Here is a 27,868-nt window from a genome sequence, read left to right as displayed (position 1 = left end):
GCGGCTGCCATCTTAGCAACTCCTGGCGTTGCGGCCTTGTCGTTGGAGGCGGCCTTCGCGGCGGCCCTCGACCTCAGAGAGAGACTAGAGAGTCAGCTCGCTGACCAGCTTTCTTTCCCTCGGCCTCGACAGACCTGCCGGCCCGCGTCCGGAGGCGGAGGCGCGGGTAGCCCGGCACGTGCAGGGCCCGAAGCCAGCGGTTAGTCACAGCGTCGCCCGGAAGGATGGGCCGGTCTCGGAGCCGGAGCTCGTCCCGCTCCAAGCACACCAAGAGCAGCAAGCACAACAAGAAGCGGAGCCGGTCCCGGTCGCGCTCTCGGGACAAGGAACGCGTGCGGAAGCGCTCCAAGTCCCGGGAAAGTAAACGGAACCGGCGGCGGGAGTCGCGGTCCCGCTCGCGCTCCACCAACACGGCCGTGTCCCGGCGCGAGCGGGACCGGGAGCGCGCCTCGTCCCCGCCCGACCGCATCGACATCTTCGGGCGCACGGTGAGCAAGCGCAGCAGCCTGGACGAGAAGCAGAAGCGAGAGGAGGAGGAGAAGAAGGCAGAGTTCGAGCGACAGCGGAAAATGTGAGCTTCCGCGCGGGGAATGGTGGGGGTGAGGGGAGTGAGGGTGACGGGGGAGAGGGGCTGGTGAGGGGAGACGGCGAGAGGGAGGTGGTGAGGGGTGACGGGGGAGAGGGGGTTGTGAGGGGAGACAGGGTGACGGGGGGCACCGGTGGGGGGGTTGGTGAGGGGAGACGGGCTGACGGGCGAGTGGGGGGTGGCAGGGCAAGAAGGGGGTGACGGGGTCAGTGGGGGATGACGGGGACACTGAGGGTGACGGGGGGCAGTGAGAGGTAGCGGGGGTGGCGGGGACACTGGGGTGACGCGGGAGTGAGGGGCGGCGAGGAGACAGGCGGTGGCTGGGTCGGGGGAGGTTAGAAGGGTCGCCGGAACCGGGCCCCGCGGGCTTGCAGCCTCGGTGTCTGGAAAAGCGGGGGTCAGGACCTACCCGCGAGTTGGTTGGGAGGAACACAGCGGGGACCGGCCTGGGAGGGCTTGGAGGGGAGATCGCGTTTTGGCGCGAGAGGCGGCGGCGGCGGCGGCCAGTCCCGGAAGTGGGGGGTGCAGTTCCGAGCGGGCGGGGAGCCGCGTCGGCCCCCGAGGCTGACTAGGGATGCGGGCCTCTATCGCGTCGGAGACGTAGGACCCGAATTCTCGGGGTAAAGAAAAACACTCCAAAACCAGGCGTTGAACTTCCGTGTGTTCCTCCTGTTGAGTGATGTCGTGGTCGCTTCTCCCTTCTTGAGCCTCCTCTCTTTTTTTTTTTTTTTTTTTGAGGTGTAAAAAGCAAAACCCACGAAGCTTAAGTGTATAGTAAGATGGATCTTGACGCGTGCATTCACTTGTGTAACCACCATCCCGAACAAAGCCGACTCCCTCCTTTTGCTGTGCTGTGCTTAGTCGCTCAGTCGTGTCCGATTCTGAGACCCCGTGGACTGTAGCCTGCCCGGCTCCTCTGTCCATGGGGATTCTTCAGGCAAGAATACTGGAGTGGGTTGCCATGCCCTCCTCCAGGGGATCTTTCCGACCCAGGGATCGAACCCAGGTCTCCCACATTGCAGGCGAATTCTTTACCGTCTGAGCCACCAGGGAATTGTACTGTTTATTCATTTTGCTGTGTAGTTCTCTGTAGCACACTTTGGTGCAAGCCTATTGTTTCCCCTTATGGTGTACTTGCTGTTGAGAAGACAGATTTGCTTTTACTTTTGCATTGAACCATGTAGAAGAGGCACCTCTCGAGTTCTCTTTTGATCTAAGACTAGGTGCACATCAGTTCAGTTCAGTTGCTCAGTCCTGTCCGACTCTTTGCGACCCCATGAATCGCAGCACGCCAGGCTTCCCTGTCCATCATCAACTCCCGGAGTTCACTCAAACTCACGTCCGTCGAGTCAGTGATGCCACCCAGCCATCTCATCCTCTGTCGTCCCCTTCTCCTCCTGCCCCCAATCCCTCCCAGCATCAAAGTCTTTTCCAATGAGTCAACTCTTCGCATGAGGTGGCCAAAGTACTGGGGAATCAGCTTTAGCATCAGTCCTTCCAAAGAACACCCAGGACCGATCTCCTTCAGAATGGACTGGTTGGATCTGCTTGCAGTCCAAGGAACGCTCAAGAGTCTTCTCCAACACCACAGTTCAAAAGCATCAATTCTTCCACACTCAGCTTTCTTCACATAGTCCCAAGCTAATGAAATGGCTTGGGATAATACGGTCTAATCATGAAATTTTGGTTTTAAAGTGTAGGGTTCTGTTTTGGTTCAAGACTGTGGTGCTCTGGTGCTTTGGGTCTTCTTTCCCACCCAGAGTTCGACTTGCTGCCTCTACCTGTTTAACCAGCCGTCTTCCATAGCTCTTGAGTGCATCTTCCGAGTGTGCCCGTGAGGCAAGACAGTTACTGAATGTTGAATTTTCCCGAGCCAAGTTTTTCTTGTGTACTGATTGTGAAGGGATTTTAACTTTCTCTGCAGTGTGGCTTGTTTCTAAAAGCAAATCATTAAGAGGTCTGGGAATAGAAAACTAATATTACCGTGGAAGCATTACCTGAAGAGTCCCTTCACTGCATTCCTTTAAAACATGGAAATGCTTTCATTTTTCCTTAGAAATGTCAGTGATTGTATGAACACCAAGTACCCATAATTGTGTCAGAGGAAATTTCGATTACACAGAATCCAGTTTTGTAAAGATGTAGCTCTCAAATAACTATCAATATATGAGTATTTAAAAAAATTAAGACATCTCTGAGATAAATTTACATATGAAACCAAAGGATACCTCCAAAGAGTAATGGTTTGCCATTTGCTAGAAAGCTCAAGACTAGAAAGCTCAAGAGTATGTATGGGAGGAATAGTTAAAAGGATTTAGCAGACTTCACACAAATAACAGAGAAGAAATCCAGAGATGAAATGAGAACATAGAGCAGTTATGTAGTTACAAGTTGATAGAGGAGGCACACTTCCATTAGCATGTATGAAGGGAGGAGGGGGCAGAACTAGCATCCACCTTACACTGAATTCCTGTGTGTCCTGCCGTTAGTCACTCAGTCATGTCCAACTCTTTGTGACCCATGGACACTAGTCCACCGGCTCCTTTGTCCATGAAATTCTCCAGGCAAGAGTACTGTATGGGTAGCCATTCCCTTCGGAGAAGGCAGTGGCACCCCACTCCAGTACTCTTGCCTGGAAAATCCCATGGATGGAGGAGCCTGGTGGGCTACAGTCCATGGGGTCGCTAAGAGTTGGGTACGACTGAGCGACTTCACTTTCACTTTTCACTTTCATGCATTGGAGAAGGAAATGGCAACCCACTCCAGTGTTCTTGCCTGGAGAATCCCAGGGACGGGGGAGCCTGGTGGGCTGCCGTCTATGGGGTCGCACAGAGTTGGACACGACTGAAGTGACTTAGCAGCAGCAGCAGCCATTCTCTTTTCCAGGGTATCTTCCTGACCAAGGGATTGAACCTGTGTCTCTTGCAGTAGGCACTGCTTAATATGGTCTAATCATGCAGAGGAGACAATTGAAAGGTCTAGGTTTCACAGCCGTGGGAATGGGCAGAAGTAGTTGTCTATCTACAAATTGTGTTGGTTAGCTCATTCATCTAATACTTATGGAACATTTGAGAAGTGCCAAGCACTATGCCAAGAGCTGTTATTCTGAAAGATTGGCCCTCCAGGATCCCCTGGAGAAGGAAATGGCAGTCTACTCCAGGATTATTGCCTGGAAAATCCCATGGACAGAGGAGCCTGGTAGGCTACAGTCCATGGGGTTGCAAAGAGTCGGACACGATTGAGCAACTTCACTTCCATGCCCTATGTCAAGAGCTGTTATTCTGAAAGATGATTGACCGTCCAGGATCTCAGTCTAGCTTGAAGATGTGTAGGTGGGTAGGTAGGTTATAATACAGTGTGGTAAATTCCGTGATAGTGATGTGGCTGTGAAAAGGAGGCATCCTAGACAGCTCAACACCTTAGTTCTCTTGAGGAATGAGTGGCAGATAAAGATAGGAGACTGTCAGGCTTGCCATAGGATATGTGGGCACCCAGGGAGGGAGTCCCCCCACCCCTCCCAGAATAAAGGGAGAGGTGCAGATGGTCTTAATGTGGAGTAAAGATATGAATATGGACTTGAAATTCCGTAAGTACGAAAGTCATGGAGTGACTGGAAAGGTAGATTTAGGCTGGGAATCATGGGAAGGGTCTTGTAGGCTGAATTACTGAGCTTGAATTTTGTCATAGAAATCAGAAGGGTTTAAAGCAGGCAAATGGTGTGGGGTTGTTGATTTTGTTTTTATACAGATCAACTGCTTTGTAGGATAAATTACAGTAAATACACATAGGAGTAGTGAAGGAGCAGTTGTTGAAATGGACAAAAGGGACAGATTTAAGGAACATTAAGAGCAAATAAAATTTGATGTGAAACATAAGGGAAGTAAAGCATTATTCTTGGCTCTATTGTGGCCATTGCACCTCAGCTACCAGATGTTTAAGTCATGACACTGTGGGTCAGACTCAGGTAAAATGTCAGAAGCCTGGTGCATGGTGGAGGGGGAGAAATAAAGGGAGTTTCCACTTGGCACTTCCAATGTAGGCACTAGATTTTGAATATAGTGAGTTTATCCAAGCTTGATAGTGGGGGACTGAAACCTGAGAACCTTTGATCCTAGATAGAATGACCCAGGGAGAGTGTGGGGAAGAGCGGGGGTCACAGGGATGTCTATGTTTACCATTAGACAGAAGGAAAGTGCGTGGTCAGGCAGTGAGTGAAGAAGGAGCAGAAGACACACTGTCGAGTGTACCTTCTTGTGAGAGGTCCAGTGTGAGGTGGAGAGAGACAGCAAAATTAAAATTGATTGGGCTTTAGCGATTAGAAAGTCTCAGTAAGATTGGAAACCAGGCTGTTTGGCCATTTACACTTCTGAGACCTTGAATAAACTACCTACCTTGGAGCTTGATTTCTTATCTGTAAAATGGAGATAGCTCTCATGTTTATTGTGAAGGTTAGAAATAGTGCATTTTGGGTACGTAGGTGATATTTGTCATGTATGCAGTGAGACTCAAAAATGTTGTTTGTAACTTACATGCAACCAGATTGAACCTGGTGAATTTAAGAAGTGACCTTATAAGTCATAATTTTAATACAATAAAAGGCAGACCTTAAAATTAAAAAATTCTTTTTCTCAATTTTGAGGTTGATAATTCAGTTAGAAAGATCTCCTCCTAATGTCCCAGTCATTCGGTGTTGCGCTCTCTCTCTGCTTCTGCACCCTTATTTTCACGTTTTATTTTGAAATGCTTTATGCCTGTTGTAATAACTGTTGGGGAAAGAGTGACTGAAAATGACTTGCAACAAATCAGGATAATAGTGGCGTAGTAACTAGTGTTCAACTGCATGACATCTTGAGCGCCTTCTAAATGAGAGTATCTGAAGTGAACTGGGGTCTATCTAGTGATGGTGAGAATACTTGGGAGCTTATTGTGAGAACAAATTCAGTGTGTTGGAACTGCATGTCAGGGAGGATAGGGCTTTGAGAAGAACTTTAGGGAGAAAGATCAGGCTGATGTTGAAAAGAATTTTATCAATTTTTAAAGTATTTTGTAGCTAAGTTTTTGTGCATACCTGTGCTGTCCACATTTGTCTGGGGAAATCATGCAGAGTAGGTCATTGCCTGTGGAGCAGCTAGGTTGAGGGCCACCCCTCAGCCACCTGCTTTGCCTCAGAGCCCATCAGAGATGTACATGATGCTGTGGTGTATAAAGCTTTGGGCAGAGTAGTCAGTACTGAGTAAATACTGTTTCCTAATATTATGAAGCAGTTCCTAGAATTAAGCTCCTTGCACTGAGTTTGTACATTTTAAAGACTTAAAATAATATTGCGCGATACTTTGTGCAAAGTCCCACTCGAATTAATGGTGCTGTGTTGCTGGGCCTTGGCTGTTTGTTCTAGTGGTTGCCGTTTTAAGGTTGATTGTGATCAGTGTTTGTTGTTTTTTTTTTTTTTTAACTTTAAACATGATCAGTGTTTTTAAAAGACCTGAGACAATGGAGAAAACTTGGTTTTGATTCACCCCTTTCATCAGCATCAGGTTCTTAACAAGGGGATGAATTTAGCAGAGGACTTTGAGGAAAAATTAAGAGTATCAAGAATGACACTCCTATGACCAAAGTTTAACGAATTGGGTATGCAGTGATTATAGTGATACGTTTCATAAGATACTAGTGATGAAATTGGGTTGTTGTTTTTTTTTCTTTTCCTGAGAAAGTTTCAGTGCCACTTTTGAAAGTCAGCCTAGTAGCTGCCTTATCAGTGATTATGATAATAAATTTGTCATCAGTAAAAATGAACTCAATTTTTTTTAAGACCTATCCACCCATCCCACCCTCCTTCAGCTGAGTGGTACAGGAACGTTATGTTGTATTAGGTTTTATTCAGTTTTATACCATATATCTTTGCTTTTGTGGGAAGACAAAGAAAGGGATCCAGACAAAAGAAAGGTGGAGTAAAGGGATCCAGAGTCACAGTCGGGAGTCCAGGCTGTGGCTTCTAGCACAGCGCCTACTGCACAGGGGTGGTTCCTAGGGGCTTGTCCTGTCTCTCAGGTGCTTAATCCCCTGTGCTTGTGTCATTGAGTTTCTGGATTCACGTGTGTGGAGGGAGGGGAATTAAAACAGTATTGGGCTTTTAACTTTTTCAGAGCTGGATCTAGAAATTGATTACTTTTTTCTGATTGCTGAAATAGCAGTTCTAACCTTACCAAAAATAACAGCGATTATATCGTTGATAATCCGTGTAGGGGGCAGCTCTGCACTGGTGCCCTGACCTTGCCTGTCTCCTGGCCGGGCACAGCAGCAAGGCCTAATTACAGTCTGGGGTGGGGGTGCCTGTTCCTCCAGAAACAGAGAGAGATAAGCAGCCTTGTGAGAAAGTCCACTGGGCCATTTCCCATCTCCTGGTTTCAGTTAAGCTCGGCAGTTTCCGCTTGCCCTCCCCTCGAGACCGTGAAACTGCTGAGCTGTAGTTACAGAGTTGACTCCTTAGCAGCAGCTGCCTCTTGCCTACACTGCTTGTCACCATGTGTGGCATGTCACCTGGCCCCTCTGGTTTGGTGTCCATCAGTGGGGGCAGAGACCCAGGGAGCTGATACCATGCTGGTGTGGCTTTTGCTGTAAGTAATAACACTGAATTTATTTAGGCTCATTTCGTACTTACTGACCAAATCTGTGGAAATGTGGCCCCATCAGCCATTGTGCTGTATTGCTGTCATTTAGGGACTGTTTGCTTGTCAGAAACACTAAATATATGTCAGATCTCTTCTATCTTTACCAAACTCCTTAGTTATATAGGCAGCTTTTCTACTGATAACCTAACTCAAAGCCTTATCCCATTCTTTTCCCTCTTTACTACTTTGTGTGGAAAGTTTTTAATTGGAACTTGGTTTATAGTGTCCTTTTAAGAGTTGAATTGTACCATTTTTGAAATTTTTAAATGAAATTTCTTCTAGACTTACACATTTATTAATTTTATAAGAACCAACTAACAAAAGAACGTGTATAGGGTATGTGTATACTTTTAAAACTTGGTGTTCGGAAAGCTTTCCAGTTTACCAAAATGGAGTACTATAATCCTCATACTTCATACAGGTTCAGCAATTGTTAGCCTTGCTTGTTTCTTTTCATGTTTGTCTTTCTCTTTGGATGAAGTAGAGAAACAACATGGTTATATTTGAAATGTAGTTTTAATTTGTATTGAAGTCACTGCCTGATTTCCTTTAGATATTCTGGTCACTCATTTTTAGTGCTGAGGTAAATATCTGTTCTATTTTACTGAGCTGCTGTAGATGAAGGCTTATTGGAACTGCCTTAATACGGTATTTTATTGAAACTTAAAAAAGGAAAAGGAGCAAGTTAGAGTACATGTTAGGCTTTCATGTTTTTCCTCCCAATTATAATCACCAATAATGTAATGTTGGGAAGAGATAGTTAAGAGGCAAGCAACAGAATCTTCAGAATGGTTATTTCACATATCTGAAACCTTATAGAAATTATGCTTTCTCAAGAAGCTCCTATCTCCCTGGCAGAAATACGTAGAGATTATAAATGCAGAAACAGATATGAATCGGAATGTTAGATATGCTGGTGTTAGTATGGTATCGCTGAATAAATAACAGGAGTTAAGAATGAAAGCACCTTAGTGGAAATTGAATCACCCCCAAAATAGTTGACTTGAAGTGGATTAGGATATTTAAAGGTCACTTAGAAACTATAAAGTCTTGATAGATAAATTGAATGACTTCATACATACATATGAGTCATCAAAAGATAGAAAGTTTACAGATTTTGTTTAATTTTGTGGTTGTGAGAAAGTTGAAGCATTAATAGATTGACCTCTTAGTATTTAGGTATACTTTCAGAGTCTTTTGCATTCATTTCAGCACAGATTGTCTCAGATAATGCTGTTGAATAGAAATGCAGTGTGAGCCAGATTAAAAAGAAACCATTAATTTTAATATATTCTGTATCTTTATTTTTTTCTTTTTACTAATCTTCAGTTCAGACTGGATGCATTTGACTAGTGGCTGTCGTATTGGAGAACACTTGTATAAAATGTGCGAGGTTTCCACCATGGTGCCTTGATAAATGTCAGTATCTTCAGCACCGAATTTCGCCTTGAGTAAATAAGTTCATATATACTATCTAAATGGGATTAGAATAATTCAGCAATATCATGGTGCATTGAACTTTTTAGTAGAAGTGATGATACAAATGCATTTCATCCACTTCCCTATATCTGGAGAAGGAAATGGCAACCCACTCCAGTATTCTTACCTGGAGAATTCCATGGACAGAGGAGCCTGGTGGGCTACAGTCCATGCAGTTGCAAAGAGACACAGCTGAGTGACTAGCACTCCCCATATTTGGTAGAGCTTTGAATTGACAGTTAACAAAAGAAAGAACAGGTTCATTAAAGGGTAAGAGTTGTGAAGCTAAGTAAGTCTGTGTTTTGTCTAAAAGCTGAAGTACTGTTGCTTTCGCACTGTGAATTTCTTTGGATCTGTATTCTTACCTTGCTTGTAGTGGGGGAGGAGGAATCAATTTAATTGGTCTGAATTGCTTGCTACATAAGTTTCTCCTAACTTTTCTGTAATTCATTGCTTAGATTAAATGGATTGGCAGATGAGCAAATCATATATTTAATAGCTTGTCCTTTCATTATAAAGCTGATAGTTTAAGTAGATTTCCTGTTTCAGATTTACTCTGCGGTTCCTAAAGCTAAGGCATTAAGCTCTTTGTATATACTAGTCTTTTTGTATTTACTTTAGAAAGTGACAGAAGAAAAAACCATGATGTTATATTTATTTGAATTTTGGTATCACTTGACCTCTTGGTATCTATCTTTTCCTTGTATGTTACATGAGAATGAGTTGTAAAATCATAGAAATATATAATCGGACTCTGTTTTACAGACTTAGAACTAGTTCTGTTTCAACTCTTCATTCATTATATTATCAAAATCACTTTTCCCACTTTGTTTGCTAGTCGGCAGCAGGAAATAGAAGAAAAACTTATTGAGGAAGAAACAGCACGAAGAGTGGAAGAACTGGTGGCCAAAAGGGTAGAGGAAGAATTGGAGAAAAGGAAGGATGAAATTGAGCGAGAAGTTCTCCGAAGGGTGGAGGAAGCCAAGCGCATCATGGAAAAGCAGTTGCTCGAAGAACTCGAGCGACAGAGACAAGCTGAGCTTGCAGCACAAAAAGCCAGAGAGGTAACGCTCGGTCGTTGGGAAAGTAGAGACAGTCCATGGCAAAACTTTCAGTGTCGGGTGCCTCCTGCTCAGTTCAGAAAGAGATGGAATACAGACTCATTCCTTTCTCGTCTAAACTTAACATTGCTGTGAAAGTTAATTTTTTAGCCTATTCACATGTGCTGACTGATACTTAAAAGTTATTTCCATAAAACTATCCAAGGATACTTTTTGATTGAATGAAACTGGCTTACATATTTGAGAAGTGTTTGAAACTTTTGCCATGGCTGCAGGACTTACATTCTTCTTTGGGAGGGTGGGGGGAGACAGGGAGTGGTAAAGGGAAAAGGTTAATAATCCACCTGTGGTTATGTGTTCTTCTTTTCTGTTCATCACTCTTACTGCCTAGACTGTGAGAGGCTTTTTGCCTTCAGTCAGATTAAAAAGAGCAGGGCCTAACGTTGAGTGACAGCACCTGCTTTTGATAAATAGGTTTTCTTGCTCTTCTTTTTTCCTTCTTTTATTCCTTGCCCCCTACCCCAAATCCTGCTTCAACACAATGGACTAATTCTAGCATTCTGATCATAAGGCCCTCCATTTTCCTAATGTGTTTCAAGGATCTTTTTAGGAAAAATGTCCAGATTATTCATCCACTTTTTTAGTATCTACTAACAACTCCTTTTTTCCTCTAGAGAGTTATGAAGGAACAGGTTGTCCTTGTCTGGAGTCAAGCTAAACACACGATTTGTTTTATCAGCAGCTGGAGCAGAAGTTGAAAATGTCTTTCTGTGAGACAGTAATTTGCTACTGAAGCTTTATGGCTTGTTTGCACTGATTACTCCAGGATCCTAAAACTTGGTGAAAGTCACTGAAACACTCGAGGCAAATTACTTTACAGCACTGAGTGTCCCTCAACATAGTTGGATAATAACTGAATTCCATTGATGTGTGCCATAGGAAAACCCGTAGTTCTACTTTGTTGAACTTCAATGTTTTATTCAAAATAATGTGATTGATTGTCATTTTTAATCTTGACATTATTTGGACAAGTTGACCTTATATTAAATCTTTGTTTTCCAGTAAGCATAGTTTTTCAAATGCATTTTCCCTCGTGCTGTCTTTAACTAGATATACACGTCTATATTTAGTGGATGTCACAGCCTCTGCAATTGAGTATATGAAATTTTGATTAGTGCTTTTCATGACGAAGATACTTTTGGAGTAATGGTGCTGTCTTGTAGCGAGTTATTAATCATAGGAAGATTTTTTTCTCTTCGTTTGCTTTTTGTTTCATATTAACAAATTTTTTTTTTACACGGACACAACCCTCCTGACAGTCTTCCCAAATATTAAAATCATTTGAATATGTATGCTGTGATCTCAACACTGCCCAAACCATCAAGCAGTCTTCATATAGTTTGCATTATAAAATCTCATTAAATTCTCCAAGAAAAAATAAATTACAGAATTTTATTTCCTGACCATGCACCCCCTGGATTCCTGATTTTCAGTTCAGATTGTAGATGACAAGATAAGCTGCCTTTAGAAATTGTCAACAATTCTGAATGTTAAGTCCATTTTCCCCATGGAAGAAGCCCTTAGTTCCATGAAGTATGGATTACCATTTGTATTTTTCACTAACAGTAAATGTATTTTTCTTATTAATTGTTTGCCTTAGGAATGATGAATTACATTTTTTGTTCCTTCTTACCATAAACATCTGCATTCCTCAGCTCAGCCTTCCTTGTATGTTGTTTCTTTATAAATGGTTGAGCTGCTGATGCAGGTTTTGCCAAGCTAACAGTACAAATCATTTTAAAGAGGAAGCTGGCGCGTATGGCAGCCGAGGAGCACACTCTGCAGGACACTGGACAAGACAGTAAATATTCAACTTTTAATGCTGATTAAAGGAGTATAGGTAAAGAATACGTAGGTATACATAATTGGTGAGACAAATATTCACTTTATTTATCTTTTATATATTATTTTTTAATTTGGTAAATACTATCCAGTTTTGTAGTTGTCCTTGTTGATTTGTGTGATGTTAAAGTATTAGTAGTAACTGCCAGGAAACTGTCATTAGGGAGGGTGTAGTCGGTTGCTGTTTGGACTGGGAGGGATGATTGAAATTTAGCGCTAGAAACAAATGTTAGTGGCTGCACAGTTTATCATTTGTCAGACAGAAGGTAGCTATACAGCTGCCCTGTTAAGTCAGATCAAAAAAGTTCAGAGGAAGATTAGTAAGTATTTATCAATTAAAAAAAAAAAAACATTTTATCTTTCTAACATCTTAACATGTCCTCCCCTTTAGGAGGAAGAACGTGCAAAACGTGAGGAGCTGGAGCGAATACTAGAAGAGAATAACCGAAAAATTGCAGAAGCACAAGCCAAACTGGTATGTATAAAGCAAACATGAAAACCAGTTCAGAGTTCTCAGGACTATTGTTAAGGAATTTGAGGCAGGAGTAGGAATAGTTCACTAGATTTTGGCTACTACCTCTAGAGGAATCTCTTTGGGGCAAGCCAGAAATTCTGGTTAATCTGGAGAAAATTCCAGGATTCACAGTGGTTTAGAACAGATTTTCTAGGGGAAATTGAACTGTCCCTAATTTTTTTCTATCCTAACCTCATTCACATTTCTTTACCTAAAGCACAAAACCAAAAATCTGAACACCTACTAATATGTAATATTTCACTTGGCATAAGTTGCTGTTATCAATTACTAGACAAAATAAGTAGACAGTATTTGATAAAATGTACCAGGTTAGCAAGTGTTTTGTGTTTTTCAAGTTTATAATCTAACAAAGAACAGAGACTTAAATAATGGCATTATGAAATAGGCATATGAAAGGAAATACAATTTTTACATTTCAGTAAAGTCAACATAATACCAAAGTAAATTTTTTCAATAGAAAAGCTAATACACATCACTTCTGTTTTTCGTTTCCATTCTGTATTTTAGTACTCCAGTTTTTTGTGTTTGTAGCATATACTAGCATTTAAAAGTAGGTAAAGTTTTTGTTGCAGTAGGATTTTCCCACTTAAAAGTGTGAATATATTTTGAAGCATACTCAGTATGATGAAAAAGAAAGCTAGAATTAAAGGAGTATAGATATAAATAAATCAAAAACAAAAAAGGATAGTCAGACATTATAAGGGAAAACTTTCTTATATAGATGGCATATAGGAATTCTACTTCAAAGTAAGAATATAAATCAAAGATAGAGGGACATGTACTTAACGGTGAATGAGCGTTAGTGGTAGTTCCTGCCCAGGAATGAAAACATGGCCCAAGAGGGACTTTTGATTGTAGACAAGTTTTGCGTAGTTGGAAATGGTTGTGAATAATATAGCCATGGGAAAACAGTTGCCACTAAGTTACACTGTAGACTGGGGGGGAAGCAAGATGTAGGTTCCATTTAAGTGGTTTAGAAAAAACAAATTCTGTGACTGTGTTTCTAAAGACACAGAAAAAGATCTGGGAGTGTCTAAGCAATTTGAGTTTGAGCAGACTCAAACTCAGAGATAGTGAAGGACAAGGAAGCCTGGAATGCTGCAGTTCATGGGGCCGAAGAGTGGGACAAGGCAGTTAGAGCTGGATCCTTATGGCCAGGTTGGGGGAATGAGGGAAGACTGCGAATACTTGTTTATAATGAATAAGAATGTGAAAGGTAAACCACCAGCAGTTGGTTCTAGAGCATGATCTTTTACAAGATAATGTACCCCGCATAAGAGCCAAACTCGAAATACTCTGAACAACTTACTGAGCTTGACATAAGGACTCTTACTTAATATCACTGTCCTGGTTAAAGTGAAAGCCACAAGGAAAGGGGAAGACTCACTTCTGCTTTACCAAGGAAGAGACATTAAAATCGGCTTAGGTAGAAGAAGCACCATGAATGTGAAGTGGATGAGAAGTCATAGTAAGATATATCACTGTATGCTGATGAATAAGTATGCGATAATTTTTTTTTAAATAATTCCACATAAGGAAATCTCAGTACAAATAGTGTAAGTTGGAAGTATGCCTCTTAATTTTAGTTTTGCAAGTTGAGCTTTGAATGGTACACGCAGTCTGGTTTGTAAGGCATGGATATTTGTGGAAGACAGGAGCAGTATGGTTTGGGTTGAAACACTGAAGCCAAAGCACCCAGCAGGTGAGGTGGGATTCCTTTCAGAACATGGTGTAAGAGATTGGATAGTAAAGGGGTTTGGGTTGTGGATGGCCTGAAACCCTGGATGGTGACTCTTGAACTGGGTGTATGCTGCTGCAGTCCTGATCCTCCTGACCCGGGCTGTCTGGGTGCCTAGGGACACCTCCACCTCTGATGTTCCTCTAAGAGTGTACCCACGTGAACCTTAAATTTAGAGCCTTCTGTTTGTCATTACTGGGAAAAGATGAGCAAACATACTCTGGAGCAGCTTCTCAAGTGGTAGGAAAACTGGCCAGATTTTGTTTTTGTCTTCTAACCCTGGTTTGCCTCAGACCCCTACTTTTGCAAAACACAGTTAGGATGCATTATTAGAAAACTGAGATCAGAGTGCTGCAGGAGTTGCTGAAATGCTTACTGGCTTCTCTTTTGTGGGTCAGTGACAGTTTGCACGGTCCTTGGTCCCTGGACCATACTTAGACCAGCTGCTCCGGGGCAGTATTAATAGATGGTGCAGTGACGCTACTGTTAACTGCATGTTGCCGGTGAAACTTGGGTGAAAAGAAAGGTATCGTACAGGGAAAGAAGCTAGAATTTGAAAGTTGGTAAGAATTTGGACATAATTAGTCCATTTGCTTCTTGGTTAGGTTCAGTAAAGTTGCAAGTATAAGTTACTGTTCATATTGGAAAAGATTAATTTTTATTTGGTTCTCTTGGTGAACATTTCCTTGCAGGGAAAGTATAGTATCCTTTGTGTAGGAAGAGACAAAATGTATATTTTGCAAAACATATATTGCAGTTTCTTTAATTTTTGTTTTCTCTCCTCTTCCTCTGAATTTTGAGTGCAGTTCTTTAATCTTTATACATATTTACCAAGAAATGGGCTTACCTTACCTTACCTTACCTTACCTTACCACTGGTGGCTCAGTGGTAAGGAACTCGCCTGCTAATGCAGGATATACTGGTTCAATCCCTGGGTCAGGAAGATTCCCTGGAGAAGGAAATGGCAACTCACTCAGTATTCTTGCCTGGGAAATCCCAGGGATAGAGAAGGCTGGCAGACTACAGTCCATGGGGTCACAAAGAGTCAGACATTACTAGGGCATTCTACATGGAATATATTGAAAATCTTGTTAAAATGATAGATATAATGTATAAAGAACAATATGGAGATAAGGAGGAGTCAAGTCTCTTAAAGGCTTTAATGTATTAATTGTGGAGACAAGCACAGTTCCAAGAAAAGTCAACTAATAATATGGAACTGCTTGGTAAGGAGTAAGAATTATGTGAGACAACTGACATGTCACCCTGAGAACCTTCCTGGAAGAGAGACCTCTGATCTGGACCCTGATGGACAGTTAGAATGAGGACAAGAGTGTGAGGAAATGAAATGTAGTGCAAAAGCCTGGAGGGAAGTAGAAATGGAGAAACAGCAGGAGTTGGGGGACGGGAAGAGCAGTAGCAGTTGTGGTAGTAAAACCACTTTGTGTGTAGCAAGCTGTGTGATAAGTAATGGGAGAGTAGCTGTAATATAGATTCCTGAAAATAAAATCCCTCCTTAGTAGGGAAGCAAAGAAATGGCCCTCTCTTTGCTTTTTCTCTAATACTACATGCCACGTTTGAAGATCTTTTCCTCCTGTCAGTGCCCAGTGCTGGCAGGGATGTGGTCACAGGGATCCTTTGTGCAGAGCGCTGTCCTGTGAGTGGAAATGGGCATAACCATTTTCAGTTCAGTTGCTCATGGACTGTATCCCACCAGGCTCCTCTGTCCATGGGCTTCTCCAGGCAAACATACTGGAGTGGGTTGCCATTCCCTTCTCTAGGGATCTTCCCGACCCAGGGATAGAACTGTGTAATACAGGGAAAGTAGCTAAATACAAAACTTGCATACATACTATGATTTTCCTAATTTGAAATGTACATTTGCACATTTAATAGAAAAATATGACAAAGTGCTGAGATTAGATATCTCTGATTGGTAGGCTTGTAAGTGATTTTATACTTTTCTCCAGTTTCTACAAGTAATACATGTCACCATTGTGATCATAAAAGAGTAACTAACTAGTAAAGAAAGTAAACTTAGGCCACACTTAGACTAACATTTAAGTAGGTCCTCATGACGAAACTAGAGAGATAGATCCCAGTAATGTCTGTAATAAGAAACACATGAGCCAAGTGCTGGGCTCTCATATGTGACAATCATGTTAAGTGGTCTAGACCAAGAGTAATTTTTGCTTATTTCAATTCCAAGTTATCAAGATACTTGATTTTATCTGTTCATAAGGAGACAAAATATTAATGGACATACACATTTGATTAATAAAATCAAATGAAAATTAATCAAAATGTGAATTGACTTGGCTTGGCTTTTTGGCACACTGGGTTAGTATTGGCAGTGTACAGCTAGCATCAAATATTTGCAAGGCTGTTAGCATGATGAGATGGAGAATTTTAATTTTCTTCAGTGTTAATACTTAAAAACTGTGTGAAGGTCTTCTTTGCACAGTTTTTTAGTGATGTGTCTGGGAAGGGCCCAGATACTGTTTTGAAATGTATATGAATCTTACTTATTCAGAAAGGGAAACAAACTAAGGTGATAGGTGTTGGCATGGAATAAAATGTTCTAGGCGGTTATATCAGTAGGAAAAATGACCCTCAAATAGTTCCATGAAATTGTAGATCTATCATATATTTCTTCTCTTTAATGTTGAATAGTTTTCCCCCTTTTCCCTTATCAGATAGGGAGATTTCCCATGTTCATTGTGCTACATGACGGTTGGTATCTCACCAGTTTGAGAGATTTAAAAAATAGTACCATTGTATACTATATATGAAATATATCCATATTCTTAGTTTAAATTAAACTAGATCTTACTTTGCAGTTAGGAGAGACTGTAAAAAGTTTTTAGAAAGATGCAAGAAAGCACTTTTTTTTAAAGTATGTGTATACATGTTGTTGAAGTATAGATGGCTTTCAGTGTTGGAGGTGCGCAGCAGGGTGCTTCAGTTATACCATATATTATTTTTGAAATTATTTTCCATTATAGGTTATTATATTGACTGTAGTTCCCTATGCTGTATAGTAAATTTTTGTTGCTTGTTGCATATCTATTTTTTAATTAGAAATCTAGCTTTCTATTCATACTAAGACAAGAGGAATAACAGTGTCATAATTTTTTAGGCAAAAACTCAAAAAGTTTTCTAAAATATATATTTGCATACTATGTATGTATACAAAAGCTTTTTAACTATACTTGATAAAGGCTTGAAAACACAAAAGAAGAGAGATGGAGAAATTGGAGAACATAAACTAAATGAAATGGGAGTGCTGAATATGAAATAGAAAAAATGAAACAAACTAGATAAAAGTAAAAGATCATCATATAGTCCAGTTGTTTAAACATGGCTGCTCATTGGAAACATACCTGGAGCTCTGGAGAAAAAAGGCAATACCTGAGCATTTGTATTTTTCAAAAGAATTTCAAGATAATTCTGATATGCATGTGGATTTTAAAAAGTGTTTACAGGTTTTTCTATTAGATCCTAGTTTTGATGATACAAAGTTTTGATTATTTGTCTGTTGACCAATTGTGATAACAGTGGTATTGAGTAATAGTTACATAATCACAGTAGTAAAAATGTTTTATCAGTTTTCACAATCAACAGCCAGACCCCCCCCCCCAAAAAAAAAGATAATTACAATTACAAGCCATAATGGGAAGATGCTTAACAGTATAAAATAATCACATAAAACTTGGGGGTGTCAAGCAGAGTGATGTGGTAAGTGGAAGTACGTGGATGCACATGTCTTCATCCCCCCAGTCAGTGTCTTCTGGTTGGTGTATTTAATCTGTTTACATTTAAGGTAGTTATTGATATATGTGATCCTATTACCATTTTCTTAATTGTTTTGGGTTTATTTTCTGTGGGTCCTTCCCTTCTCTTGTGTTTCCTGCCTGGAGAAGTTCCTTTAGCATTTGTTGCAAAGCTAGTTTGGTGGTGCTGAATTCTCTTAACTTTTGCTTGTCTGGAAAGCTTTCGATTTCTGCATCAAATCTGAATGAGAGTCTTGCAGGGTTGAGTATTTTTGGTTGTAGGTTCTTCTCTTTCATCACTTTAAATGTATCATGCCATTCCCTCTGGCTTATAGAGTTTCTGTTGAGAAATCAGCTGATAGCCTGATGGGAGTTCCCTTGTATGTTATTTGTTGTTTTTCCCTTGTTGCTTATAATATTTTCTCTCTCTTTAATTTTTGTCAGTTTGATCACTATGTGTCTGGGTGTGAGACACCTCCTTGAGTTTATCTTTCCTGGGACTCTCTGTGCTTCCTGGACTTGGTTGACTATTTCCTTTTCCACGTTCAGGAAGTTTTTAGCTATTATTTCTTCAAATATTTTCTTAAGTCCTTTCTCTCTTCCGTCTCCTTCTGGGACCCTTGTAATGCAAATGTTGGTGTGTTTAATTGTCCTCAGGTTGTCCAGAGGTCTTGTAGTCTGTCTTCATTTGTTTTCATTCTTTTTTCTATATTCTGTTCGGCAGCAGTGATTTCCACCATTCTGTCCTCCCTTTGTCCGTTCTTCTGCCTCAGTTATTCTGGTGTTAATTCTTTCTAGTGTATTATTCATCTGTTTGTTCTTTAGTTCTTGTAGGTCTTTGGTAAACATTTCTTGCATCTTCTCAATCTTTGCCTTCATGCTTTTTCTGAGATCCTGGATCATCTTCACTATCATCATTCTGAATTCTTTTTCTGGAAGGTTGCCTATCGCCACTTCATTAGTTGTTTTTCTGGGATTTTATCTTGTCCCTTCATCTGGGACATAACTTTCTGCTCTGTCATCATGATTAACTTTCTGTAATACAGTTTTTGTTTTAGCCGCTATGAGACGGCTTCTTCTGGCTGCTTCTGTCTGCCTTCTGATGGAGGAAGCTAAGGGGCTTGTGTAAGCTTCCTGATGGGAGGAACAGGTGCTGGGAAAAATTGGGTCTTGCTCTGGTGGGCAGGGCCTTGCTCAGGAAAGCTTTAATCTGATTGTCTGCTGCTGGGCCTGGGGCGGGGGTGGAGGGGGCAGTGGGTCACACTCCATCCCTGGTAGTTGTTTGGTCTAAGGTGACCCAACCCTGGGGTCTCCAGGGCTCTGTGGTAGGGTTAGTGGCAAACTCCCACAGGGTTTACGCTACAGGGGACCCTCCAGTGCCCCTGTCCCTGCGGTGAGCCCCTGCCACCCAGCCTCCCCAGGAGGCCCTCCAGCACTAGCAGGTGGTTTTGGTTCAGTCTCCTGTGGGGTCACTGCTCCTCTTCTCTAGGTCTTGGTGTGTGCAAAATTTTGTTTGTGCTAAGACTGGAGTCTCTGTTTCCCTCAGTCTCCTGGGAGGTCTATGATCAAATCCTGTTGGCTCTCAAGGCCAGATTCCCTGGGGATCCCCAGTCCCTTTGTTGGATCCCAGGCTGGCAAGCCTGACGCGGTGTTCAGAACCTTCACAACAGTGGGAGATCTGTTTTGGTATTATTAGTCTCCAGTCTGGGGATCACCCACCTGGCAAGTATGGGGTTTGATTTCATCATGATTGTGCCCCTCCTACCATCTCACTGCAGCGTCTTTGTCTTTGGATGTGGGTCACTGCGGCGTCTTTGTCTTTGGACGTGGGGTGTCTTTTTTGGTGGGTTCCAATGGTGGTTCTACAGCTCGTTAAAGTTTTGTTACTCTCACAGGAGATGAGTGCATGTCCTTCTACTCTGCCATCTTGAACCAAAAGCGCTTTTTAATGTTAGTATAGTAGACTGAAAAATAGCCCCCAGCCCCCTGAAAAAAGATAGCCATGTTCTAATCCTCAAAACTTGGGAATGTTACCTTATATGACAGATAAAGAGTTTTACAGATATAAGTTCAGGTCTTGGGGTGGAAAGTCTATCCTGAATTATTACTATGCCCTGAATGCCTTCAGGCATTCACCAACTCCATGGATGTGAGTTTGAGTGAACTCTGAGAGTTGGTGATGGACAGGGAGGCCTGGCGTGCTGCAATCGATGGTGTCACAAAGAGTCAGACACGACTGAGCGACTGAACTGAACAGAATGCCTTCACATGTATCCTTTCAAGAGGGAGCTAGAAGAGGTTTTACCACAGAACACACAGGAGATGGCAAGAAGAGAGAGGTTGAAAGATACTAGCCTTGAAGACAGGAGTGATGTGGTCAGAATGGAAGAAGTCGTCCTCGAAGCCCACAGGAGCAGGAAGAAGCTCACAGTGGACTCCCCTAGGCCTTCCCAAGGGAGCACAGCCTGCTGACACCTTGGTATGGGCCCAGCGATGCTGATTTTGGATTTCCAGCCCTCAGATGAACTTTGTGTTGTTTTGAGCCTACCTAGTTTGTGCTAACTTGTTACCAAAAAATGTGGGCATATTTTTGGAATTGGACAGTGGATAGAGGCTGGAAGAATTTTGAGGCACATGATAGAAAATGCCTGGACTGCTTTTGAGAGACTCTAGGTAGGAATATGGACTTGCTAAAGTGCCTCTGGGCCCTGCTTGTTATGGGTGGGAAGAAAACAAATAACATGTTAATGGAAACTGGAGGCGAGGAATTCCTTATGATACAGTGGGAGAAATCGTATCCTACAGTTGTGCAAGAGGTAGAACTTATATCATAATGATCTTTAATTCTAAGTAAAGTGCAGTCTTGTTTCTTCTCATAATTTATGAAAAATTCAAGGAGAGAAATTGAGCAAAGAACCAGAAAGTAAACTAGATGAGAGCTTGATGTGTGTGCTAGAAAGAAGGCCAAGGGTATGACTGGACTCTTGCTAATGCGGAAAAGGTTAGGCGTGTGACTCACAGGTTACCTCAGGCATTTTAGCAGAAACCAGGAGTAGATGAGATTATCCAAGAAGGACCCGTGGAAGAGCCTGTTGGCTCATGGCCAGATGTGCCTGGAAGATCAGAAGCACTGCCAACATGGACTGAGAGAGAAGGCACCATGGCAGAAGGGTTTCAGACTCCAAGCAGATGAGACAGCGGTATGGAGTCAGAACAGAGACGGGAAGATCCTGGCGGAAGGAATGTGGCCCTAGAATGGCAGCACCTTGATTCTGCTGCAGTAATAACTGCCTGCTGGATACACTTCTGTTGTTTTAAGCTGTCCAGTTTGTGGTAATATGTTACAGTGGCTACCGGAAACTAACAGAGAACAGAACATTTGTAATAGAGCTGAGTGTATATGTAAGTTGACTGGTAACAACATGTTTATACAATTTAAGAGATGGGAAAACGTGGTATGGCATCAAATTTACAGGTCAATTTAAATATCTTAATTTGAGATGGAATGGTGGGCAAGTTAGGGTTTTCAGGCATTGAGAGGCTTGTTCCCAGATGATAAGGTAGAAAACTGATTTAATTATGTTGATGTATTCTGGGCAACTATTTTTTAAAAACTGTGAACATTAAATGTATTGACATTGTGCAGTGTGGTGTGAAGGACAGAGGCTATAGAAACAAGAAAGCCACTGAGGTCATGAAAAGGTGGGCACTTGATAAGGTAGAAATAGAAATAGTAAAGAGAGAACAGCTGAACTTGGTGAGTGAGGAGGGTGTGCAGAGGGAGGAAGAAGAGGAGAGGGAAGAGAAGGAAGTCTGCTGTAGGAACCAGGAAGGCCCGGTGTGGTCATGCCAAGAGCTGGGGGTCACCAGGCATTAAAGGAAAGCTTTCACAAAAGGAATGCTTATTGAACAAGATAAAAGAACTGAGTAAAAGAGAATTTAGGGCACAGAATTAAAAGAAGTGCATCTAGAAGAGTACAGTTTCTTTTTTGTGAAATTTTAAGACATGAATGGTAAAATCCTGAAAGTGTCAGCTCTCTCTCTTGTCAGTAACGTCGAGCACTCTCTCTCTCCAGAGATCTGGAAGGCAGTGATATCTGTACCCAGTGTTTCATACCATGCTCAGTTACCAGGCAGTTCTTGAAGCAGTTGTTTGTACTGTAGGTAAAATGAAAAGAGAGGAGATGTTATCTAAAGTATGTTTGTTTTATAAAAGGTAGCAAAGGGGAATTAAACTGGAGAGAAAGGGGGCTAGAGGGAGGGCGGTCACGGTTTCTCTGTAGATGAGTAGCTGATGATACGTGATGGTATATATCCTCAGAAGGTGTCTGTCAGAATAACTGAGTTGCCATGGGCCCTTGAGGGGAAAGAGGGTATTACTTTTTTTAAGCCAAACCCTCCCCCCCTTTTTTTTGGCCTTGTACATGAGTAACAAAATAGTTTGCCAAGGGTCAAAACTAATTACATCAGATTTTCTTTTTAATACTTTTTACTCATTTTTTATCTAAAATGGGACCTGTATTATACTTGTTAATGGAGGGAAGGGTGTGTTAAAATTGAAAAATGGCAGAGTGAAACATATGCTTTGGAAGGTTAAAATGCAGAAATTCACATTTCCAAGTTAGGGGCATGATTCCTAATTGTAATATTTTTTTATTTTTTCCCATCATTCCTGATACATATTTCATAAAAATTCATATGTATTCCAAGTAGAGAGTGATGGTTTTCAGTATCGCTATTTGCTAAAGAAACTGCTGCTAAGAACCTTGATCCAAAATCGTAGACAGTTTAAGGAGAACGCTTAGAAAAGCGTTAATTTTTAAAAAGGTAATAGAACCTCTGGGTAAAGAGGGACGGGGAGACAAAAGATCCTGGGAGAGGGGCTAGGTAGACCCTTGTATTATGGCAGTATATGCTGCTTGTGTATTTCATCTCAGCAATTCTTTTGAATGGGGTGAGAGTTGAAAACCTTTTTGAGACCAAGCAGGGCCCTGGGTGCTGTGGCTGGGAAGGCTGGCCTGCATCATCAGCATTGACCTTTCTCTTCGGCCTCCATGGTGTAAGAGAACTTGGTGCTGTCCATCGGTATGAACACGCCTGTGCGTGTCTGCCTCTCACTTGGAAGAATGGTTTCTTGTGTGCACATTGGAAACGAAGATGGGAGAGGAATAAAATTCATACTTGGTTGCAAACGGGATCATGAGAGACAGAGCAGCAGGTCAGTTAGCTGAGGGCTGCAGGGCCTTAGAGGAATCCCTTTCCAGGCGGCTGTGGAGTCCCACCACACACACTGATGCACAGTCAGTTCCATCTCTTGAAAGGCACTGAGTTAAAATGAGAGAAGACTGGTTTTTCTCAACTAGCCTTTTTTAATATAAAGTTTACTTTATTGTCAAGGTTTATCAATTTACCAACATACTCATTAACTTGCAGTTGAAAAGGACTTTGTAATTTTATCAGTTCAACATAGTTTTCTTATTTTAGAGCTAAAATAATGGTTTTTCTTTGGTCACTCTGCTTAGGCCTCATATTTTTTGTTTGGCTTAAAGGATAATTTCTAGCATTTATAAAGTATTGTACTTTACAGTGTACACTCATAATTACCTTATTACATCTTGTAATTACCCTATGATATAATTACTCTGTGATCATTTCATAGTTATTATCATTGCTATTAGTCATTCTTTATATATAAGGGTCAAAAATAATTAAGATTTCCCCAAGATTATTGAAGTACTGAATCTTAAAAACCAACTTTTATGCATGTCAAATTCTTCTGTTTTACAAAATCTTTTTGAGTGTTTTACAAATAGGGAGCCTTCCCTTATATATTAAAATTGTTGAAAAACTTATTTCAGGCCACATTTTGGAATACATGTTCTTTACACAAAGACACTTATTTCTGTACCATTTTATTTGAAAATGTCTGTTTTGTTACTCTTTATTTTTTTCTTACAGTTTTGTTGAGATATAATTGACATACAGCACTGTATAGGTTAGTGTGTAGCCTAAACATTTGACTTACGAAATGATTACCATGATAAGTTTGCTGAAAATCCATCTTTTTTTTTTTTTGCCCCAAAATATGCTTAGTTTAAAGCCATAATAAAACAAACTATGAGTGTATGTGCATAGAGGCGGGAAAGGCGCTTCAGGTTCCGAGACTCGTTCATCGTCAGGTGCCGGCAGCGGGCCCCGGGCCTCGCTAGCACTGGGCATAGCACTTGTTAGAGTCATCCCAGCTTCATAATGCTCCCCCACTACACAGACACTGTCATCTCCTGTATTTGTAGACTTAATGAAAATTAACCTTTTCTTTTTCTTCACTCAAATCTGAAGTTAATTTCAGTACAGTTGAAATAGTTTTTTCTGTCTGTGAAGGAAGTTGCTTTTTAAAGCTTGTTTAATTTTTTTGATTAGGTAGTATCACATAATTCTGGGTTTAACAGTTACACAGTATTTTCTTTTATAGGGTTTTTCCAGTCTTTTACAAACCATGTTGCAATAAATTTGTTCAATTTTGCATGTATGCAAGTATATTTATAGAATGAAACTAGTAGAAAATGAAATTGCTGGATATAAAAGTGCTATGAAAATGTAGTTTGGGGTAGATAGTGCCAAAGTGCTTTTCATAAATTTCTCAAGTGGGTTGTTGAGGCTGTGATATAAAATCCTTCAATCCCCAGGGTTCTTTCTAATATGCTTTCCTTAAGGCCGAGTTAGAACTTTAGGGATGTCTGTATTGGTGAAAGTTTCTGAAGCACAGGCATGCACCCTGAGAGTCTTTACTACACCTTGATTCAGCTGCATGTGCCATGCCCTGACCATCTAGAAAGCAATTACAGGAGAATAATGGAGATGAAAGCAATGAATTTTTTACTTTGGAAATAAAGCCATTCAGATGATGCAATGAATATTTTACGATCAAGGTCAAATAGGGAGAAAAGGACAACTCAGTGATAACTGAGATTCAGAAGTCAAGGGTTAGAGCAGGTGGTCTAAACCTTGGCACTGTTAAACTTTGGAGTGAGTTGTTTGTTGTGGGGGCTGTCCTGTGCCTTGGGTGTTTGGCAGTCTGTTCTCTCCCCACGAGATGCCAGCAGCCACCCTCAGTTGTGATGACTCAAGTCACCACCACACACTGCCTGATGTCCCCTGGGGGAGAGTGGAGTGGAATTGCACCTAGTTGAGAGTTTAAGGAAGTGGACGTGGTATCTTTGGAGAGAAGAGCGACTTGAGGAGGAAGGACCTGGTGAGAATGGCCTGAAATTTCTTGGTGCAGAGAGGAAATCTGTAGAGAACACAGAAAGTTGGTTGCTTGAGACTAAAGGAGTTGAAGGCATTGCAGGAATTAATTTTATTGGTGTCTATTGAAATTAGCCAGGGAAGCCCAAGAATACTGGAGTGGGTAGCCTATCCCTTCTCTAGGGGATCTTCCCAACCCAGGAGGTACACCTTCAGATTAAAGATAAACCTGGTAAATTTTCTTGAAGTTGGACTGCAAGGAGATCAAACCAGTTCATCCTAAAGGAAATCAGTCCTGAATATTCATTGGAAGGACTGATACTGAAGCTGAAACTCCCAATACTTGGGCTACCTGATTCAAAGAACTGACTCATTGAAAAAGACCCTGATGCTGGGAAAGGTTGAAGGCAGGAGAAGGGGACAACAGAGGATGAGATAGTTGGATGGCATCACTGACTTGATGGACATGAGTTTGAGCAAGCTCCGAAAGTTGAAGGACAGGGAAGCCTTGCATGCTGCAGTCCATGGGGTTGCAAAGAGTCAGGCATGACTGAGCAACTGAACTGAACTGATTGAAATTAGTGTTTTATAGTCAGCCAAGACAGAAAGGTTTATTTTTCTCTCCAGAAAAAAGTTTATTATTTTTTGGTTGTCAATATGACAGTATAATGTAGCACCATTGAGAATTTTTGTATGCCTTTCTGATTACAAATTTAGTTAAACAAATTGGTAGATAGAATACTCTTTAGAATTCATGCCTCGATTCGTAATTGACAGTTTGTTAGTCTGGTTACTAAAATGATAGATAAAAATAGGTAATAGGACAAAATGTATACTGAGCTCAAGGCATGATTATAGAAACTTCTTTGATCTTCAGAATGTTCACATGCTTTCCTAACAATTTGTTCATATATTTTTCATAAAAAACAATATCGGAAAATGTTGGAATAACTTATAAGGAGTTCTTTTCGACTTCCTCAGTGTTTTTCCCTGATACCTTCTATGTCATCTTAGGCAAGATTTTTTTAAGCATAAACTTTTGTATACCCCTTTTGATTAATTTGTCAGAATATTACAAATAAAAGATTCTAATTTTTTACTTTTAACTTACAGGCTGAAGAACAGTTGAGAATTGTTGAAGAACAAAGAAAGATTCATGAGGAAAGGATGAAACTAGAACAAGAGCGACAGCGTCAACAAAAAGAAGAACAAAAAATTATCCTGGGCAAGGGGAAGTCCAGGCCGAAACTGTCCTTCTCGTTAAAAACCCAGGATTAGACTGCGAACTCTGAACTTTTTACGAAGAAATATGGAAAAACTTTGTATGGTAGCTTCATGTTGAAGTGGTTTTTTTGTTTTGTTTTGTTTTTGTTTTTTTAATTTGGAAAATCTGGAAAGTTAGCTTGTTTTAATAGGGGCTATGCTCTACACTTCCCTCCCCTCCCCCTGCCCGCCCACCCCTCCAACCCCCTCTTAACGTCCATTAAGTCAGGTCCTTATCAGATCATTGTTACCTTCTAAAAAGCGATCTATTTTTCACCTGTTGGACTCTGTTAGTGGTCTGAGGAAGAACAGATCACTTTGTAAACTATGGATGGTCTGATAAGGTTTTTACTGACCCACTGACTTTAGAATTACACTCTGTTTACTACATCATAATGCTGGTTTTGCTGACTTTTTGTTTTTTTATATATTTATAAAAAAAGAAAAAGTTGGTGATTGCATTGGAAGCCCCAGGGCATCACTGGACCTTTGTGGTGTATTGTTACCCAGTGTCTCGTGATACCGTTGCTCTTGGTGTTCCTGACACAGGTAAGGAAACAGTTGGTCCCCTCTGGTACAAAATACATACACAATTCAGTATTGTCTCTGTTCACCTTGTTTTTATTTCATTGACAGAATCAAACCAGCATTCCCCACTGTGTAAATAAATGATTTTGCTGAATAAAGTAAAGTCTTAAATTCATATGTTGAAGCAATTTTTTTTAAAGTTCTGTTAAGTCTTAAAGAGGGTGGTTTACTTTTTGATGTCAACAATCTAGAAATCCTAGGACTATGCTATATATTTCTTCTAGCTTATACTTTGAACATAGGATTTATATGTACTTTAAATATACTTGAGAATTAGTATTTAATGGCTATTTTTACAAATACCTAATTTATGCTGACACAAATTATGGCAGCAGTATTACCTTTAAGAAAGATTAAGCACCCAGAAAAAGATTTAAATTCTCGATCCTACACCTCTATTTTAGGATAATAAGTATTATCACCACAATTATACTTAATAAAGACTAGAAAAATGCTTCTAAAAATTTACAGTATCTTAAATTATTTTCACAGTGGGCCATCAGAAAGAACTTAGCTCTGTTCTTTTACAAAAGGCTAAGGTGGTCAGATCACCCTCAGTGGAGGGTACCTGCACGTTTATTTTGGGGAAAACACATTTCAACTTAAAAGTTTTTCTTTTGTTTTTGCATGTGGTATCTTATAAATGACTTTTATACATTAGAATCTGCCTCATTTATCTTTACATATATTTAAGTCAACTGGCATTAAAACATTTATTCAAGAAAAGGAGATGGATATAAAAAAGCTGCCTGAGATGCATAGATATGTCATGAAAGTAGAGAAACCTTCCAATATTTTTGAAACAGTTTGACCAGTCTTTTAAAAAGTAAAAACATAAGTTAATGAGATGACTAAATGCTAGATTATTTTGTGTGTGCATGCTTTAGTTTGAGCTCTTCATGAGTCTAATTGTGGTAAGGAACAATAAACTAGGTTTAAGTATCTTTAAAGATAGAATTTTAAATAGGCATGAACTATAGTGAGAACTGACTTTTAGTAAACATGGTACCTTCTACTCTAATAAAACATT

At 40.8% G+C, this 27,868-nt stretch overlaps 1 protein-coding gene across 2 annotated transcripts; it reads left to right on the top strand.

Moving 5' to 3' along the window:
• ARGLU1 (arginine and glutamate rich 1) lies at positions 1–26,953 on the top strand. Of its 2 annotated transcripts, none has more exons than XR_008701153.1 (4): positions 1–571; positions 9,572–9,797; positions 11,598–12,171; positions 26,101–26,254. XR_008701153.1 is itself a non-coding variant. In XM_055542991.1 (4 exons), the coding sequence occupies exons 1-4, from the start codon at positions 225–227 to the stop codon at positions 26,263–26,265; spliced, it is 822 nt and encodes a 273-aa protein (XP_055398966.1). In that variant the 5' UTR covers positions 2–224; the 3' UTR covers positions 26,266–26,953. The 2 variants fall into 2 exon arrangements, 1 of the variants encoding a protein (XP_055398966.1); XM_055542991.1 differs by having other exon boundaries at positions 2–571; positions 12,088–12,171; positions 26,101–26,953.
• The last annotated feature ends 915 nt before the right edge of the window (positions 26,954–27,868 follow it).

The sequence above is a fragment of the Bubalus kerabau genome, chromosome 12 (genome assembly GCF_029407905.1).
Source record: "Bubalus kerabau isolate K-KA32 ecotype Philippines breed swamp buffalo chromosome 12, PCC_UOA_SB_1v2, whole genome shotgun sequence".
Taxonomy (NCBI): domain Eukaryota; kingdom Metazoa; phylum Chordata; class Mammalia; order Artiodactyla; family Bovidae; genus Bubalus; species Bubalus kerabau.
This window is presented reverse-complemented; position numbering and strand designations above follow the sequence as displayed.

Excerpts from the sequence above, each read along its gene's own strand:
- ARGLU1 (XM_055542991.1), top strand. The coding sequence starts at position 225 with ATGGGCCGGTCTCGGAGCCGGAGCTCGTCCCGCTCCAAGCACACCAAG. Across the intron at positions 572-9,571 it reads TTCGAGCGACAGCGGAAAAT|TCGGCAGCAGGAAATAGAAG; the intron begins GTGAGCTTCCGC and ends TTTGTTTGCTAG. Across the intron at positions 9,798-12,087 it reads CAGCACAAAAAGCCAGAGAG|GAGGAAGAACGTGCAAAACG; the intron begins GTAACGCTCGGT and ends CCTCCCCTTTAG.